The sequence below is a fragment of the Spodoptera frugiperda genome, chromosome 4, assembly GCF_023101765.2.
Source record: "Spodoptera frugiperda isolate SF20-4 chromosome 4, AGI-APGP_CSIRO_Sfru_2.0, whole genome shotgun sequence".
Lineage (NCBI taxonomy): Eukaryota > Metazoa > Arthropoda > Insecta > Lepidoptera > Noctuidae > Spodoptera > Spodoptera frugiperda.
The window spans coordinates 501,025-522,060 of NC_064215.1; the positions used below are offsets into that span (position 1 = coordinate 501,025).

The 21,036-nt window shown below is 36.1% G+C and overlaps 2 protein-coding genes across 2 annotated transcripts in view; one reads left to right on the forward strand and one right to left on the reverse strand.

Moving 5' to 3' along the window:
• The window catches only part of LOC118272828 (uncharacterized), a 44,828-nt gene extending 26,374 nt beyond the window's left edge, over window positions 1–18,454 (reverse strand). The window contains exon 1 of the mRNA XM_050693528.1: window positions 18,293–18,454. The gene's annotated coding sequence lies outside the window, so the exon portion shown is untranslated. The remainder of the gene's footprint in view (window positions 1–18,292) is intronic.
• Window positions 4,834–10,590, forward strand: LOC118272832 (elongation of very long chain fatty acids protein F). The gene is made up of 5 exons (XM_035588873.2): window positions 4,834–4,993; window positions 6,108–6,295; window positions 8,246–8,320; window positions 9,055–9,351; window positions 9,952–10,590. Exons 1-5 carry the CDS (start codon window positions 4,948–4,950, stop codon window positions 10,228–10,230), a joined length of 885 nt encoding a protein of 294 aa, XP_035444766.2. The 5' UTR covers window positions 4,834–4,947; the 3' UTR covers window positions 10,231–10,590.
• Window positions 18,455–21,036: the final 2,582 nt, after the last annotated feature.

Genomic DNA, 21,036 nt, shown 5'->3' on the forward strand with positions numbered 1-21,036 from the left:
GGTGATGGTTCTATATTTATACATATATTTAAATTCTCGCGATGTTCTTCAGGTGTTACACCACTGCATTCTCCAGTCCTAATTGGTCCTTCTAGACTTTGACACATAATAGGCGAGTCCAAATGTGTACTATAAGGGGAAGACACCCTTGGGCTGAGATTATTTGGTGTATTCTGATTAAATATATTTGCCTGCCGCCGCTGTGCTTTGGTGGGTCTTTTTCTGGATCTTTATCCTCATAATTTTAGTTGTTACACTTTTCCTATCAAATGTACTGTTAACCTTTTTATATTGATCTATAATTTTTAGGGAGTTCTGGAGATCTGCATTCAGACGAAAATTCTCTGAATTTAGGTTTTCTATTTCCTGGTTAGCACTTAGTAGGTCATTTGTTAATAATTTAATTCACACATTCAGGCCGTCAAATGTTTGACTGTTATTATGATAACTATCTGGTAAACTCATCATTGTGCTATCGAATATACTTGCTTTTTCGTGAATATTACTAATGTCATTTAGCGAACTAGTTTTGCATAATTTTCGGAAAGTAATATTATCGGAATCCATGCTGATTATAGCTTAATATTATTTTTCTGAATGAAAAGAAACGCTTCTCAAAATACCAGTATTCAAACAAAAAAAAAGTTTGAATTGACACAGTTTCCGAACGAATATTTTAGAGTCAAAGTTTTAATGAATTGTGATTGGTGATTATTTGATTGATGAATCAGCTGGTCACTGTTTACATTAAGGATTTTGTACTGTTCGAATTTATAACTGACTTTAATAAGTTATGTTCACTTTTTAACACTTAATTATTAAAATGTTACTGCATACGGCATATATTATGTTATTTATATTTAATAACTATACAATGTGATAGGCGTGGGACTTCTAACCCGTTAAGGCTGAGTACTACATCTAATTTTATCGACAAAAATAAAAATAGGGGGGTTGAACCCCTAATTGAAAATATTGAAAAATTGTGATTTTTTCGGTAAAAATAATTCACAAATGATTTTTTTTCTCACCAAAACATTATCAAACATATGAAAAAAGTAATGAATTAGTTAGCCAAGGTTATTAGGTACCGTTAGTCGTTTTTTTTTTGTTTCTACGACGCATACAACCTTTGATATTAAAAAAAGTAAAAAAATATTAAAATAGCCATAACTTTTAGGGGGAGGGGATTCGACCACTTCGACCCCCGACTTTTGTCGATAAAATTAGGTGTAGAACTCAGCCTTAACGGGTTAGAAGTCTCGCCCCTATCACATTGTATAGTATTTACCGTTTTTATCCGCCGTTCTCAGTATATACAGAGTTCCGTTGTATTCCACAAACACTGTTATTATAATATACTTAATGCCGTAATTGTTCACTGTAATAACATTACCACCGATTTTTGCACTACTGGTCAAGTGGATTAGGTTTAATATTTCACGTCAAAGCATAGAAAATTAATTTAATTTAAATAAAACACCGCAGAGTGTTATTGACACTTTGGCTGGTGTTGCCAGAATCCAAAATTATTTGATTTGTATTGTATGTGTCATTTGATAAATAAATGGCAGATGTATTTTTTTTTGTTAAATGCCATGTAAATGTGTGTGTTCCTCCTAAACTTGTATTGTTATGCCCGACAGGGTCCGCATTGTGTCCTAGTTAAGTTTACCACCTAAGCCTTACATGTGGAAAGCAATAAAGTATTGAGTGCAAGTTTCATTTACGTTTAAAGTAATCGAAACGAGAGCGCTTTCGGCACTCTGACTGGTTGGTTTATTCGAGCCGACCAATCAGAGCACCCATCACGCTCTCACTTCGATTACTATAATCGTAAAGCAAACTTACACTAAGGGTACAGATGTTTACTTTGCGGTGTTAATCGGTTGAACTTGTTGGACATAGAAAAGCCTCTACTAAAAATTTAAATAGTTGAGGAATTTACTTGTATGTTAGTAAAATGGTTGAAAATAATGAGTTTCCACAATAAATCGAAATTCCATTCAAGTTTCCACAAAAAAAAAATACCAACAACTTTCTCGATATCGGAACATCGCGCCAGCTTCTTTCTTCTTCCGGAGCTGCGGACTACCTAGCGGGTTTACCGGGGCTCCGACTCGAAAAGCAGGACTAGAAACGGGGTGGTTTTTAGTCAGAAAGAGTCTGACACTCCCTTCCGCCTCGCCCAAGGCGGGAGAAGTAATTGGATGATATTCCCCCAAAAAAAACTTCTTTCTTCTTGGTTTCTTTACTGGTGTTGTAAAAACGTTTGTTAGTGATGAAAGTTGGTGTGTGAGTTGTTTTAAAGCTCTGCTTGATGGTATTAAGTAAACACTGTGAAAAGCTGGCAATATAAAATCATAAAATACGAATATCTCATGTACACACGTTTGTGTGTAGCTAAAATGTCATGTCTAATATGTTTTGAAGATGAAAAAAATTATACATTCACCGCTGAACAAATTTGTCGCAGCTCGTGACAATGGCTATAGAGATCCACTGAAAACTGAAAGGCTACTGAAAACAATAGAGTGTATTCATCAGTGTTACATTTTGGTTGACAACATTATGCATAGATAATTATTATGACAATAATTAACCAAATTATGTCCAGTTCAGTTAGTCAATTGATATTAATAGTCTCTAAACACAACAGAGTGTTATTTATACAATACCTGGGGGACTAAGTAAACAGACACGGCAGCGCTGTTCGGAGACTAATACTTTTTAAAATACAATTTCTAATTCGTCTGCTAAGCGTGGGAGAAGACAAACTCCTCATTTGTAGAAAAGACTTAGTGCGAAGTGGATTGTCACGGGTTGGTGTAGCATTTTGTAAGTGTGGAAGAGCCATGCTTAGGCACAAATGAGCCGGTTCGACCGGAGTGATACCACGGCCTCATCGAAAACCGACGTAAAACACCGATTGTGTTGTGTTTCGTTGTGTGAGTGAGGTTACCGGAGGCCCAATTCCCCGACCCCTTGCCAATCTTCCCAATCCTCGATTCCCCAACGACCCTTAGATTCCTAACCTCAGGCAGGCAACACACTTGTAACGCTTGCTTGTAAGCGATTGCTTACCGTCAGGATCACCTGATGATGATGATGATGATTTACCGTATTCCATAAAACAGCTATCAATATTGATTTGCTGTATAACACATTCGTGGACAGTACCTACTATCTCACAAGTTGCAGCTACTAAGACACTACTTTTTTCGTACATTGCCCACAGGCGTAGTTTCACATAATGCAAAAATGTAAAATAATGTGGTGACAATACAACATGCTGTTCTTTACAATAGTATGAAAAATCAGTCGTCGCGAGGCGTACTGATTTTATGGAACTAAAAACTGATACGTCGACAAACGTACCTACTGTTGTATCATTTTAGGCTATGTAGACGCCTGTGGCCGTTACTGTCTACCAACGTAATAAGAATTACCTAAAATATTTCAATATGTTTTTCAGTATATTGTAATATAAACAGAAAGATAGCATTTATAAAACTTTCAACTACCTGGTGATATACAGCTTAGTGACTGATAGACTAACGAATAACTTGGCTACCCGATACGTTATACATTTTTAGAACGGTACGTTGGAACATTAAAATCCATTTAGATAATTTGATTGACAAACTTATTCATGAATTTCAGTTGCATCACTCAAACTAAACTTGAGGATTGTCATTGAGCTGAATTTAGTGAAGAATCAAACAATGCCAAGTTCGTATGTTGCACAACTTACTTTACTATGGGACTAATTAAATTTAATCCGATTCATTTCGAGCGTGGTGCTAGTGACAGCGGGGAATTTAACATTAAACGCTGTTGATGACTATTTCGTGTGTGCTAGGGGACCCGCAGCTGCGGACTGCCGTAGCAGGTTACCGGGGCTCCGGCTCGTAAAGCAGGAGTAGAAACGGGGTTGTTTTTAGTCAGTAAGAGTCTGACACTCCCTCTCGCCTCGCCCAAGGCGAGAAAAGTTATATATGTAAAATATATTTAGGTAATGAAAAAATATTAGACACGTATTTTTTATTTTGTCATATAAGATAACAATACTTCAATAAAATTAATCAAAGTTTGGGGCTGGGGAAAAATACGTCATTTCGACGTATAAAATGTAACTAGCAATTACGTCACGCAATATTTCGAATCGATTTATCTTCGAAGGTATTAATTTCCGTAAGAAAAAAAAACGTGTCTAATGTTTTAAAATAATCTACAAGACGGACATAAAAGTAAAAATTAGTCCCCCTCCCTATTCCAAAATATAACATCAACCGTCCGTGATTAAAAAATTGTGTGAAAGTGGGTTCGAGATTGCAGTTCAAAAGATGCAGGTTTATCGGAAAGTAGTTACAAGTGTGCAGTTCCTAAATTACCTTTTAACACACCCACGGCATGAGTAAGGTCAGTGACTAATGTACCATAATCCACCGCCACGACAAATAATATAAAACCAATAAATACACTTGAAACGAAAAAAAAGTAGTTTGTCGCAAAATTTTGCCATTTACAATCTATATACTGACTTTTTTTAGGGGGGAAAATCATCCAATTATTCTTTCGCCTTGGATGAGACGAGAAGGAGTGTCAGACTTCGTACGCAAGGGTCTGGTTCTGGTCGGGCGGCGAGTCTACTTATATATACTGACTTAAAATTACAAACGTAAAGTTTTAAAAGTTAATATATGTTATCGTTATACATATTATAATATTGTATGCTCATGGCTGTGTGCGAGGATGTAAACCACCGCCCGCCAAGTTTAATTACAACGTAGGGCCTAATCCGCTCTCACTGCGCCCACACACATCGAAGAACGATTACGGCAACCGCGCTCAAACATATAATAAAAAACGGATGCCGCAAAATGAGACGCCATTGTTGATAAGACAAGAAGACAAGACACAAGAGAACAGTGTAGTACTGCAAATATGGAGAAAATACACGCCGAAACCTTTTGGGATTTTAAAGGAGAAGGTATGTTGTTGTTTGTTTTATTAGTTAGGTACTAGAAAACCGAGCGAACTCCGTTTCGCCACCAATTATTTCTGCTTTCCTGCTTTTCTCTTAAATTTTTCCTAAATTTTCTTGCTATAAACCTCACGGAGCCGAGACCTTTCTAACGAATGCAAAACCGTGGAAATCGGTTCGTACTTTCTGGTGTTATAGCGTCAGGACGGAAAACGGGCTTATTTTTATATTATAGACTAGCTTCTGCTAGCAATTTTGCCTGCGATCCCGTAGGATAAAAGGCCCTGTTATCTTACACCGCAATCTACCCCTGTTCCAAATTTCATATTGATCTCTTTAACCGTTTATACGTGAAAGAGTAACAAATATACAAACTTTCACATTAATAGTATTAGTAGGATTAGTTTGATTCCTCAAGCCGCCTCCCAAACGTGGAGATTATGCACTTAAGTAGAGGATGTCATATTTTAGTCCAGCAGTGGAATAAGTTTTTAAACTGACATGATCACTAGAATCATTAGAACTTGAGACGGGATATTTATTGCGATATATTTAAGTGATACAAGTGACAGTGGTAGCGATGTCGTTGGCAAAAAACTAATTAGAAAAATGGTAGACCGATTTGTCTGCTCATAAACATCCACCCCCGTATATACTCCAGTGAATCCGTGATCATGGCGCTTGCAACAGTGCCGAAATATCGGAAACTCATAGAAATTAATAAATAATAATAATATCGTCACGCCTTTAATCCCTGAAGGGTTAGGCAGAGGTGCACATTATGGCACGCAATGCCACTGTACAATGTACTTGTACACCCACTATTCACAATATATGTACATATGTTGTAAGTCCCATGTAAATAGGCTGTGAGCCTTTTGCCATATATCGGGCACATTTCCAGACTCCGTGCTACCACTGAGAAATTTTCAAATACCCAAAAAAGCTCAGTCATACTTCGCCCGACCCGGGAATCGAACACGAGAGCCCTTGACCGGCAGTCGCACTTGCGGCCACTCGACCAACGAGGCAGTCTTTATTAGAGAGCAGAAATTAATAAACATGGTAAATATCAAGTTCTAATGATATCAGCAATTGTGATGTATTGTTTTTTTTACAGAATACAGCGATAATAAGTTCCTAATGGCCACCCCGTACCCGGTAGCTGCAATACTAGCGGTGTACCTCTGGTTTGTCTTGAAATTCGGTCCGCAATACATGAAGGATAGGCAGCCATACAACTTGAAAGCTTGGCTATTGTTCTACAATGCAGCTCAAGTCGTTATTTCTGTGATTCTCGTCGTTTTGGTAAGTATCTTATTTATTTTTTATTTATTTAACTATATCTACATACTAACTGCAAACCATTCAGCCCGCATACTCAAAGGAATAAGGGCAGCCCATAGATACCAAGGGAATTTGTTCAATCACATAATATATGTGAGATAAGGGTGCAAACGAATAGACACATCACTGGTGGGCAACTGGCTGCCGTGCAATGTGTCGCGGGTTCGATTCCCGCACGGAGCCACTCTTTGTGTGACCAAAAAATTGTTGTTTCGGGTCTGGGTGTCATGTGTATCTGAATTTGATTATTTGTAAACGCACCCACGACGAGGACGAGAAAATCCGATTGTGGGGAAAACGTTTTTTTTTTAAACTTAGGACACCAGGTGTACTAAGCTGGTGAAAAGGGGCCATCCATAAATTACGTCACACGTTAAGGGGGAGGGAGGGGGCCGACGAAGTGTGACATTGTGTGACAAGGGGGTGAGAGGGGTCCTAAATTTTGTGACCTCACATTTCAATTATTATAGTCTAACTCCTTAAAACACGAACTTGGAACTATTATCAAAAACTCATGTCATGTTATGTTAATTTTACTAAAAAAAAAAATCGGAAATGCTGTTTTAATTAAAACATTATTTCTAGATGTAGGTAAAATTATAAAATGTGACGTCACACTAGGGAGGGGGAGGTCTCACAAATGTGACCAATTGTGTGATATTCGTGTGACGTAATTTATGGATGGCCCCAAAGTGGGTGTTGCACTGTACTTATGAGTGTAACTGCCACACTCAGAGACATTTAATAATTACTTAAACTATTCCTTAATAACAATTTTGTTCCGAAAACAATCGCTAAGGACTGGATTAAGTAATCACTAATAAATAGGTACATATAAGTGAAGTTTAGCCTATCCCTTCGGTGATTAAAAGTCGTGACGTTATGTAACAAATACTGTGATGCAAAGGTCATTCATTAGCTATTGTTTTATACGTTTATTGATTAGTTCATTTATATTGTGTGTCTACGACCCCTCTTGTACTCATATACATACAATTACACACTGAATTCAGGTCAAGTTTCTATCATTGATTCTTGACATTTCAGTTTCGTAAAATATGTCTAGGGCCTTTTGTAGGATGAGGCGGCATACGAGCAGACTCATTCATTACCTGGGGCCTTAGTCTGCTATTACAATTGTGTCAGAACGGTCAATCATTAAGCAGTGCAGGAGGGAAGGGGCTATATAACCTACATAGCTCCGTCCCTCCCGCACAACTGATACTGATAATGATCGACCAGTCCACTGCTCAATGACCGACCATTCTGACACAATTGTAATAGCAGACTAAGGCCCCTGATGGTAAGTGTCGTGTCGTTTAAGATGTCCAGACTGAGAAATGTTACAGGAAATAAAAAGAACTCAAAGTTTTCCAAACCCGGTAGTTAAACCCGAAATTTGCTTGACTTGCTCGACAGTTTGACAGACTTTTAATTCGGGTATCTTCATACCATATTATCGGTTAATCGACCAGGGAGATTACTCTTGAAACCAATTTCAATCCAATAAATTTGTATAAGTAATGATTAAATATTTAAACTATACAACCCCAATCGTAACTGTTAATATAGCATTCAGAGTACGCGCTCTTCATCATGAGCAGCACACTATCACCATCAATAATTATAATTTTTAATTTTTTTTTGAGTGGGGAAAATCGTCCAATGACTTCTCTCGCCCTGGACGAGAGGGAGTGTCAGACTCTTACTGACTAAAAACCACCCCGTTCCTAATCCTGCCTTTCGATCCAGAGCCCCGGTAAACCCGCTAGGTAGTCCGCAGCTTCGGATAAGGCATCAGCCCTACTGGGCTCCATCTGTGGTGGTCTGATGGCTCTTTGAGGCGCGTTACGTGAGTAAACCGTTGTTTTAGTTAATTTAACTGTGATTTTTTTCTATCCGCTTTTTCAGGGTAGCCGGTACATATGGCGATATGGTTTATGGCATACAACTTGCTACTGTGAACGGGATGGCCTGAGAGAACAGGTAAGCTAATATTATTAGCTCAATGTGTGTGTGTATCGGATGTGATATGATTTAACCTTGTCACGAATAGAGTACCTAGTTTCTTATTTTTTGTTTTAATATTGGTCTGGTAGATTAACCCGTCGTGTGCCGGAACGCAGGTCCACGTGACACAATGTATTCTTTATTATTGTCTTATATACGACAGGTTAATTTAAAACTTATACACATATTTTTTCTAATCTAATAAAATTAAATACTTTCGACGATATATTAATTTGAAATACCGCGCGACGTAGTCGTATAAAATTTTTTCGACCCTACAAAAAGAAATAAGAATCTGAAAACTTTTACCTTTTTGAAACGAAATGATAAAATATTGTCATAACGCAGTCTTTTTATGGAGGAAGGCCGTAAAATATCTATGATCTATTATTACACTATATGAATAAAATAATTTTAATGTATAATCCCAATATTGTTGCCTTCACTCTGTTTTATGTGGTTGTGTTGTGAATCTTGTTTTTCCTTTTGTTGAAGAGTCTGATTTTGCTACCTATATAATTATATTCAGCTTAGAGGTTAATCACGTATTATTTTTTATTTTTATCCTATTTCAAATAGTGCATGCGGTGCTAACCTATTAAAATATGTATTGCTTTCCTAGATATATAATTATTCCACCTTTTAAATGTATTAATGTAAACATTTGTTGGTTTGCCAGAAGTAATAAATAAATATCTCCCACGTTTCAGCTTCTCGATGGCAGTCACTATTACTTCTTAACGAAAGTGTTAGAACTAACAGACACAATATGCTTCGTTCTTCGCAAACGACAGAGGCAGGTGACCTTCCTCCACGTCTACCACCATTCCATAATGGTGATGGCTACCTGGGCCATCGTCAAGTACTCCAGAACCGATAACACGGTGTTTTTAGGAGTGATCAACTCTCTAGTCCATGTGGTCATGTATGCCTACTACGGTCTTTCGGTCTTCCCGGAGCTCCACAGGTTCTTATGGTGGAAAAAGTATATCACACAAATGCAGTTGGTAAGTGTTCTTTTTTATTATTTTTAAAGAGTTTCACGAGGTGATCCGACAGAGAAGTAAAGTCGCCGACGTAGCTCAAAGGATTAGCAAACTGAAATGACAGTGGGCCAGTCACATTTGTCGAAGAACCGATGACTGTTGGGGGTACTGTGTTCTAGAGTAGAGACGTCTAGGCAAGCGTAGTGTAGGGCGACCTCCAGCTAGGTTGAGTGACGATATCTGCAAGGTGGCTGGTAGTGGTTGCAGTTTGCGTAGAACTGAAGATCGATCTCAGTGGCGGACTATTGGAGAAGCCTATGTCCAGCAGTGGACGGGAACAGGCTGATGATAATGATTAAACATTTTTTTATGAATATTATTCCTCTATTTATCCATCTGGAAGTTATTGGGGAGGTCTCTGTTCAGGGGAGGTTTCTGTGAGTGTCTTGGGGCTGATATGATGTTGGTCATTCTTCGAAAAACAACAGGAATCATTGTGGATTTTTTTAATTTTTCTGTGCGAAATTATCTTTTTAACGTATAGATATACTTTAGCTCCTAAAAATATTAATTAACCATTAGCCATTGAAACAACTAATAGACCAATATTCCATGTTTCAGGTACAGTTTTCCCTCATGTTCCTCCACATTGTAGTCGGCCACGCGATATCGGAGTGCCGCCCCGCCTACATCCTCCTAGTCTCCGTTTGCTTCAACACCGTCCTCTTCATGTACCTCTTTGGAGATTTTTACGTAAAATCCTACGTTAAGAAATACACTAATATGAGTATAGTAAATGCTGGTAAAAAGATTGGTTCCAACATTGGTTCCAACATCGGCAGTAAGAACGGCATTAAATACATAGTAGACCAACATATTTTGGCCAGCAAAATTCATTAATACGTCCATTCTTTTATTGTAGGACTTTGATTTTTTTAAAGGTAAGATGCAGGCGCCTATTTTGGCCCACCTTATTTTAAAATCTTGCAGATAAATAAAGTAGAAAGAAGAACACATTGGAATTTGTAATACATTTTTAAAACTTTTCTCCATTAATTTACGTGAGTAAACCGTAATTTTTAGTTAATTTAGTATGTCTGACGATAATTTATTCTTATCTAAAGTCTTTTTAAAATCTTGGCGTTTGGCCCTCTTAGGACCCCATCGTTGACTCCTTGGCGTCTTTGGCTTTAAATATACCTAGTTTTACTCGAAATGTCAAAAATTACTTTGACTGAATACACGTTCTAAATTATTTAATGATTTAATTTTATTGTAACCCTCGTGATTTATATTTTACGTGTATTTAATGATTTGCAATAACTTCGATCTTTTTTACGAATAAAACAATTCGAAAAACGTTATAAGTGTGTGAAAATATAGTTTGTTTTTATTATAGAGAAATGAGATGTTTTGTAGTCCTATCTTTACTGTGTGATAAGTATTGTAATTCTTAATCTTAGATTCTATGTTGTTATAACTCATCTATTTTTTTATATATTAATCATAAGCCCTTAGAGTTTAATCTTAACAATAAGGTACCTATATTGTTAGAGTTTTAATAAATTTCGTACGAATCAGATGCGCTTTTTATTTATTTACTTCGTATTATGTACATAACACAACTCAAATAAAATAAGTAAAACAGAATCGTCGTAGATTTAAGAGTGCAGTTCATGTCTTTTCATCGTTGTAATATGAATGATATTAAGTTCTCACGATCAGGAAACCTATCTATCAAATGTCTTGGGAAATTATGAGATTCTGGGACGATATGACATGAAAGAAATCCCGTGAGTTGCTTGTCAAGATCACTAATATCTTTTGATAGTATACAGTATGATAACTAATAGAGGGCGTTCCTGCTAACCCGTATAGCATCCATACATGCTAACACAACATTACCATTCAAAAACAATTTATGTTTTTAAATATTAAAATATTCACCAAAAATTTTAAATCGATACGTAAAAGAAACACTCTGTGCACGCGTAGTTGAAGGAAGGCAACGTTACAATTTATTGCTTATTTTTCTATGCTGATATTTTTATTTTAATCTATTTGATATAGATTAACGAGTTTAAAGAACGCCCTCTGTTAGTTAACATACTGTATAATATTATATGTCTAGGTACTTGTAGAGCCAGACCACCACAGATGGGGCCCAGTAGGGCTGATGCCCGATCCGGAGCTGCGGACAACGTAAAAGGTTACCGGGGCTCCGGCTCAAAGCAGGAGAAGGAACGGGGTGGTTTTTAGTCAGTAAGAGTCTGACACTCCCTCTCGCCTCACCCTAGGCGGGAGAAGTCATTGGATGATTTTCCCCCCTCAAAAAAAAAAATGTAGAGTATGTAACTTCCAGTTAAGGTCCTACGGTTACCGTCCTCCATTTTTTTTTTTTTAGGTACACTCATTAAACACCATTTCAAACACTGAAATCTACGAGTACTACGGAAAATAAGCTTATTTGATGCTGAAAGTAATGGCGGCTACTATCCAATAGATTATTCCCCAATATCAAACCATTGGACCTCGTGCTACTTTAACCCCACCACAAATGAAAAAACACTCAATGAATTTTCAACAGCACATCCAAAGAGATTTTAGTAAAAAAAAAATAACAATAACATCCGAACGCTTATCATTTCTGGCAACAAACAAATAATTAAAAACCAAATGTTATTTTATTGAACGTTCCATTCGAATTTCAAATTATGAATTGAATCTTTAGCTTCGTGACGATGGCGACGCTCGTTGATTGGAGTACTCAATGATTAAGTTTTGAATTTTATTTGTACTTGTGAGAAAAGTGGCATACCTATTATACCTACCTATTTTTCTCATTTTATTTACAAATACGTACTTTCTTTGTTTTCGTTTTTTAATGAAACACGAATCTACGTTTCTATTTGTATGAAATAAGCCGGTAAACGAGCAGACGGATCACCAGATGGTAAGCAATCACCGCCGCCCATGCACATGAAACTCGTGGGTTGTTGGCCTTTTAAGGGTTAGGAATTTAAGGGTTATATGGGGAATCGTTGATTGAGAAGTGTGGTAAGAGCTTTAAGTATAATCGGATTTTTATAAAATCTACAGATTTTTTATATACCTATATAGATATTATAGATACCTATTTAGCAGTTTTCAAATTTGATTACCTAATACATAAATGAACTCGATAAGTTACATTATTCAGCTAACTACATCCCTAATCATAAACGAGAGATTAAAAAAAAATGGATAGTTGCCCGCGCCATTGGCATGTATACATGCCAATGGCGCGTAACTGATAGATAATAGTGCTGTAACTTGCTGCAATTTTATATGTATTTTTGTGTCTCAAAAGGTTGATATTTCATTGATAGTTGCTATTAATGTGGTCTTTAGTTTATTACAGTGGGAGATTAGGTTAAATAAATATTCTTTTTATGTTATAAGCAGTTTATTCAAAAAAATTCAGACGAAAATTATTACTCACTTTGGTTTATCGATAACATTTTGGAATCCCTAATATTTTCAAGGTTATTTCGTTGAATTTGTGTCTCGGCGTGGAGGGCACGGCGAAGCGTTTATGCTCTGGCGGTCAAAAGGTTAAGGGTTAGGAATTTAAGGGTTACATGGGGAATCGTTGAGTGAGAAGTATGGTAAGAGCTTTAAGTATAATCGGTTTTTTTCACACTATTTTAACATTTTCAATTAAATTTTTGTAGTTTGGGATTGAGCTTGTGTGCCCAAAGTAGGACACACACGGGCACAATCCCCGGGCCTAATCCCTAGGACTATTTCTGTTACAAATCGTAATTTATCACACGACTTTGAACGTGGTTCTCCCACACTTAAAAACCTTTTGCGTGCAACACACATTGACCATCACGGCTAGTAAGAAATTAGAAAATACTATCAAATAATATCCAAAACAAATCATTAAACACTTACATTATAATATAACTAACAGGTTTATTCTAAGATACAAAGGCATGTTCTGTATCAGTACCTTTAGTATTAGTTTGCTTTACGTTTAAAGTAATCAAAACGAGAGCGGTCTGATTGGTTGGTTTATTCGACCCGACTATCCCACAGGTATAAGAATGTCAGACTGTCAGAACTAAGGCTAAATCGCCCTTAGGCAACTGTGGCTACGTAGAACGGGTAGGCAGGTCTACCTTGAAGGACATGAGGACAGATCATGCTGGACAGCTAAATTGAAATTTTAACCTAATAAACTGCGGCGGGTGCCATGTCTTATCCTGACAATGTTTTCAGTATCGCCTGTCCGGCTTTTGTTAGGATTATTGTGAAGAATGTAACATTTAATCTTATAATTGAGAAAACACGAAGAAATCAAAGATTCCTCGCTATGTTGAGACAAAATGGGGAAGGGGGTATCATAACGAAGTAAATTGTATCAGTTACTGTAAGAGGTTCATACAATGAAGCTCTGTTATAAGACATTCAGTTTCATTATTAAGTAGCTACAATTGCGATTGATAGTGGTGTCTAAATAAGGTTAGAAAGTACATATAACTTTGGAAAAAGACATATTTATACTTGCCGTAGCGTTGGTAAGTAGTTTTTATACATTATTAACATCATGTTTATAAACACAGGTAGGTAGGTACTTTTTTACCAACAAACACTTAAATGATTGAAAAAATAATGAATAAAGAAGTGACATTCTGACATTTAATTTAAAGGTGATAAAGTGCAGCGTTCCGCAAACAATGTCTCTCACTTTTACACTTTTTAATTATACCCGCCAAGATTGCAATGGGATGCAGAGGCGGACTCGTTACCTCGACTTATTACATCGACGATAAAGTTCACAATATTTTTTTACCTACGATAAAATCAAAATAAAATATTTATAAGAAGCAAATTACTGATGAAAAATTTTATACGACCCTTGTAATCAGTACCACTACATTTTGTACTAATCGGTGTGTAAGCTTTGCAGAAAGCCTATCTAAGCTATTATAAATAAATAGATAGATGAAAGCAGATTTATGAAAGAACAAAGAGACAAATTAAAAGTATATAGGTAGGTACACTTAACTGACGAGCATGCATGAAAAGATTGATGACTGTTGATGAAGCTAAAGAGGTATGTAAGATTTCCATAGTATCTCCTACGTGCCCACCGCAATGGGAGACAAGCGTAAGAATAAAATGCAATGCCAATAAAATACCTACCAAGTCTGGCCCTGCGTCCCCGAGTTAACCAGCTAAGATTTTAATTACCGCGCCGTCGCATCCTTGCGATGAAACTATCTGGTACCTACACTGCTCCTCTCCAAGCTATACATACCAGTATCTTGGTCTCACTTTGTATCACCTACACGCACGTAAATAGGTCAGTTTATACTGGTTTTGTAGCTCACTCAACGTGTAGTCAGCCGTAGTAACCCTTTAACTGGGTAAGTACTTGATTTTATACTCAAAATGGATTCTACACCTAGGTAACTTACAACTACAGTTTAATATGAACTGCCAACTTATTCGACGAGTCACATGCGTGGTGGCCAAGCATGGAGCTACGTGTTTGAGTCTCATCACTCATGGCGGGCAAAGTACTTTTTTGGTCAAGCAAGGTAGATTAATTTTATTATTGCGATTTGGGTTTGAGAAAGTTGTCATTGCCTTCTATTCTAACATGCAATTATACAGGGTATACCTATTTTATATGACAAATGATCACACGGATCACAAAAATTAGAGACATTACAAGACGAGTATCGACTATTACAAACATTTTATTATTTTAAATGTGTTGTGGTAACTAGCTCCATCTATGAAGAATATTTGGAACCAAATCCATTGTTAGATCACAGTGATTTGTTTCTACTAGCCTTTACGAATAAATGACGACACTAGTACACAATAGATGGCGCTTGGTATACCATTATTGGTATACCATATTATTCCTACCATAACAGAAAATAATCCCTGAAGAAATAGACAAAATAATATTTAAAAATGGTAATTTAAAAAACTAAAAAACCCGACTGCGTTTCTTTATAACATGAAAATGAAAAATCCCTAAAACAAGAATACAAGAAAAATTTAAGCAGTCGGGAGCCATTCTAGAAAGCCATAATTCATAATATTTAGAATGGGTCCCGACTGCTTAAATTTTTCTTGTATTCTTGTTTTAGGGATTTTTCATTTTCATGTTATAAAGAAAAGCAGTCGGGTTTTTTAGTTTTTTAAATTACCATTTTTTATTTTATTTTCTTTTAGTTTTATTATTTATTATATTTTGATATATCTAGTGTCACTCTAACAGTAAATACGAATCAAGCTGAAATCCATCGAGTCGTTCAGGCTAGAGAGTGGGCAATATTCGAATTTGGCGCCAAAAATCCGCCATTTTGTTTTTTTTTATTTTTATATATCCAGTGTCACTCTCACAGTAAATACGAATCAAACGACACCTCTCAAGCCAAAATCCATCGAGTCGTTTAGGCTAGAGAGTAAGCAATATTCGAATTTGGCGCCAAAAAACCGCCATTTTGTTTTTTAAAAGATTTTGATATATCCAGTGTCACTCTCACAGTAAATACGAATCCAACGACACCTCTCAAGTCAAAATCCATCAAGCCGTTTAGGCTGCAGAGCGTGCCAAACAATTATACATACATACATACATACATACATACATACATACTCTCGAAAAACATAACCCTCCTTCTGGCGCAGTCGGGTAAAAATGTAAGCAACATCATTCCTCCTCCTTTTAATTCCCATAGGAGGCAGGCACTCAGTAAGGAGTGGAGAGGTGCAAGAATACAATGGGTAGGTTGTGTAGTAAGGTGGGAAGGTTGAAGAAGAAGATAGATAGTAAAAGTCTCTCACAGTAGAAATATAGTTTATTTTTATACACAGAAGTTCCGCACAACACAAGTATAGTTTAAAGAAGGAGTGAAAGATTTGATGAGAACAGGTAGATGAAAGCGATAGTTGGATAGCACAGAATTACATATTATATAGAAGCGCGGCGAAATTATCTCAGAATAAAGCTATAATAATAGTAAAAACTAAACACAGGTTTTGTATCTAACACACTTTACTTTGATATTAACTTTACAATTATTTAAAACAGTTATATTTTTGCAACGCTCAATATTTCGCGCCACGCCAGTGTTACCAAGACAATAATAAAAAAAAATATAAGTTCCCGTTTTATGTTTCCATGTATTAGGCATATGCCCATGCTTGGTTCACCTATGGTATCATTTATGTGGGGAAACAGTATGTATACTCAGTCTCTATTTATTTTACAGAAAAAAATAATTTGTATTATATCAAACATAGAACAACAACAAACAGATAGTTGCAAACCCAATTTCAAAAAACATAAAATTCTCACATTAGTAAACATAATATACATTTTAGAATTATGCAAGCTACTCCACAAGTACCCAGATTCTTAGAAAAAAAGAGGAGACATGCACACAAATCAATCGCTTAGACACAAAAATATTTTGGAGGAGACATGCACACAAATCACTCGCTTCGACACAAAAATATTTTGAATTTGCCACATTCCAATTTAAAGAGCAATGCTTCTAGTCCATATACTATGTCCATAAAAAATTATAATAATTTACCAGAAGAATTAAGAGAAAAAGTAAAAACTAGTGTATTTATAAGAAAATTGAATCAATTCTTAATTAAAAAAAGCTATTACACCTTAGATGAATTCCTACAGGATAAATGAATTGACTAACAACTTGTAACACTAACTTGACAGGATAAGCCTAGTCTAACCTAAACAATAAATTACTTAAAATATAATAAATACTTAACACTAAATAAGAAGAAATATTATTTAAATAAACTATACAAAACGAGTTACCATAAAACTAATAATAATAACTGCCTCGTTGGCCGAGTGGTCGCAAGTGCCACTGCCGGACAAGGGGTCTCGGGTTCGATTCCCGGGTCGGGCAAAGTATTACTGAGCTTTTTCGGATTTTCGAAAATTTCTCAGTGGTAGCATGGTGTCCCGGTATATGGCAATAGGCTCACCACCTATTACATGGGACTTACAACATAAATTGTGAAAAGTGGGTGTACATTGTACAGTGGCATTATGTGCCATAATGTGCACCTCTGCTTACCCCTTCGGGGATTAAAGGCGTGACAATATGTATGTATGTATGTAATAATAATAACATTGTATGATAAATATAATAATAAATACATTTAAACCATATTAATAATTATTTTTATATTTATTTATGTGGGGTGGTCTCTCCTTTCCGGGTCAAACCCGACCAACCATTAAATATATTTAATATAATTCACCAAAAATTAGCATTAAAATATAAATTAATTACTACCCTGCCTGTACCATACTACAAATACCACCCTGAAATTGTACTGGAAAACTCATCCCATAAACTACTTTGACCGAGCCATACTCACCGACAAAACCAATAATTACAATAAGCCACACATAACCCTCATAGACAAAACCAACTAAACTGCACAAATCATAGATATAGCCATACCCAACACACATAATCTCCAAAACACCATAGCAGAAAAACTATCAAAGTACACGGACCTCAAAATAGAAATTTCCAGAATGTGGTGACTCACCAATGTCAGTATTGTCCCTATAGTCCTTTTAACAACAGGTGTAATTCCAAAACAACTCCATCAATCCATAAAATCCCTCGACATTCCGCCCTACACTTACCAAAATCTTCAAAAAGTTGCTATCTCAAATACCTGCCACATACTGAGAAAGTTTCTAAATGAAACAGATGTTTTTCGGCCCGTAATAACTCTCAAATCCGGCCAAGAAGCCGAGCTAACAAAAAGAAGAAGAAAATTAATAATAAATACTAAAAATTTACAAATATATAATAGTAAATAAATATGGAATGAAATGAATGCGAACAAATATAGTTATATATAACTATAACTAATGATTATATATGACTTTACTTACAAATTCGGAGCGGTGAATTCTGTCCAGCACGTGAATATGTTTATCCCACTTCTGAATTAACTAAACACAGGTTTTGGATCTAACACGCTTTACGTTGATATTAACTTAACAATTATTTAAAACAATTATATTTTTGCAACGCTCAATATTTCGCGCCACGCCACAGTGACAAGTGTTATCAAGGAGTATAAACAAACATAAACCATAACCCATAGACAATTATTAGTAACTATTTAAATCTTATTTTTAGAGAAGTATTAATTTATTAAAAATTATCAGAATTAGTAATAACTATAATTATGTGAACATTTTATGTTTCCATAAATATTATTAGCTTACAATAGTTGCTGAGGCCTAAAGCAAACTCGACTCGCCGATTGCCCATGTGCGACTCTTCTGACATCTGTCACTTGACACTTGACAGGTGTCGCTATTGCAAAGAGTATAACATAGAGTAATATATCTGGAGTATAATAAGTACCTATATCGGAGACTCGGTTGCCATCAGAAGAAAAAAAAAGTACCTATAGATCTCCTTAAATTTTGAAATATTTTCGCACCACTCAAAATTTCGAATGGCCGCTTGCCCAGTATACAAAAACTTCCCCTTTTTCATTTTGACTATGAAGTTTTATACCACACACCAAAAATCGTTTATAATATTGGCATACCCAAAAACTGTCCCTCGGCGAATTCGAGTGCGCGATGATGCGAGCAATGGGATTTTTCACAAATGTCTCCAAATTTTCCAACTTAAATTATACTGGAGCGGCGGTTTAATTCCAATACTCCAATATCATTTTACTATTTAAATGCCCCAAGGAGTCCTCTGTGTTCAATGGCGAATGTGTGGCTTTAATAGAAGCTTGCCGTTTCATAGAGTCACACCATAATATCGACAAAGCCGTTATCTTCACAGACTCCCTTTCCCTTAGCTGTCTCCAAGCTTTAGTCCAGAATCCTTTTAAAAGTAAATTGCTCAGCTCATTACTCCTGAAAATTAAAAAGTCCCTATTATCGTGTACTAACAGTCAAAAGGAAGTTCAGTTAGTTTGGATACCTAGTCATTGCGGCATCTTGGGCAATGGCCAAAGAGGCTTGTTCGTCAACCACAGCTGACTTACTGAACCTACCAAAAGCAGGTCTTCAATGTTCATGGCAAAAACAGTGGAATACCACTGGCAATTATAAACTCAAAACCTTGGTTCTACAAATATAAAAAAGTCTCCAAAACAATTATTTCCGTACTGTGTAGAATTCACCCTCTTAACCTATCCTTGTCCAGACTTACTTGTGGCGTAGATGAAGTTCATCCGTCACAACACAACAATATCAAAGTATGAGTCCTGATTTATGCGTAGTTGTGGTTACGTGTATATCTATTTAATGTGTTAACAATTTTTTTTTATGTTTTTTTTATGTATTGCTAAAAACGTTGCCCCACATTAGGATTTTCTCCTGTGTCGTAGGTGCGTATCATAGACATACAATTTCACATGCATATGACACCCAGACCCGAAACAACAATTTGTGGATCACACAAAGAGTTGCTCCGTGCGGGAATCGAACCCGCTACACGTTGCACGGCAGCCAGTTGCCCAGCCACCGCGCCAACCGTGCAGTTAAATATAATATTTATGTCACAACAAGTTCAACTGTGTCAATTGAAGAGTGTTATACACACTTGCAGTTATTACATTTTTAGGGTTCCGTAGCCAAATGGCAAAAAACGGAACCCTTATAGATTCGTCATGTCTGTCTGTCCGTCCGTCCGTCCGTCCGTATGTCACAGCCATTTATTTCCGAAACTGTTGGACCTACATAGTTGAAACTTTGTAGGTTGATGTATTTCGGTAACCGCTATTCGAATTTTGAATAAAAATTAATAAATTTAAAAATTAAAGGGGGGCACTCCATACATGGAACTGACTCAAAAAATTTTTTTTTCATCTAACATATCCGTGATGGGTGTCTATGGATAGGTCTTTAAAAAAGACATTAAGGTTCCTAAAACCACTTTTCGTCAAAATCAACCGTTTGAAAGTTAGACGCTTCCAAAGTGGAAAAATGAGTGTCCCCCCCCCCTCTAACTTTTAAAATAAGAGAGTGAGAAAACTAAAAAAAATTTATGCTGTAGATTTCAATAGAAACTAACAACGAAAATAGGTTTGAACCATGTATCATTATTAGTTTTTAAGAAATAAAACATTTTCTAAAACCGCAAATATAACTTTGTCGTTCATACAAACACTATGTAAAACCAAGTTATTTTATAACTTTTATATTATGTCATCTACTTGCTGTTACGGAACCCTTCATGGGCGAGTCCGGCTCGCACTTGGCCGGTTTTTTTAGTTCCTTTTGAATCATAATTCTGCTCACTCTTGCTATTCCAATTTACTTTTGACATTGGCAGAATAGTCGACATCGGCTCAATTTGCCATAAAAAAAAAGAAAGTATAGATCGCCATAAATATAACAGCTAGCTACCTTCGCTAGCGATGTTGTCTCATGTAACAGAGGAGAAAATTGCCATGTTGACCATGGTAGTTCAAAACTACACTAGTAAACATTTTTCGAACCTCAACACTGCCTGATTCCGATATCTAACTCCAAATAATGACTTATTAGACAAGAGAAAAAAACTCATGATTCTAGTTTTTTTTTTTAGGAGTATTTAATCATTATACAATTTATTATCAGATTTTACTGTAGTTAGTTAGTTAACAAAAAAAAAATGCAGA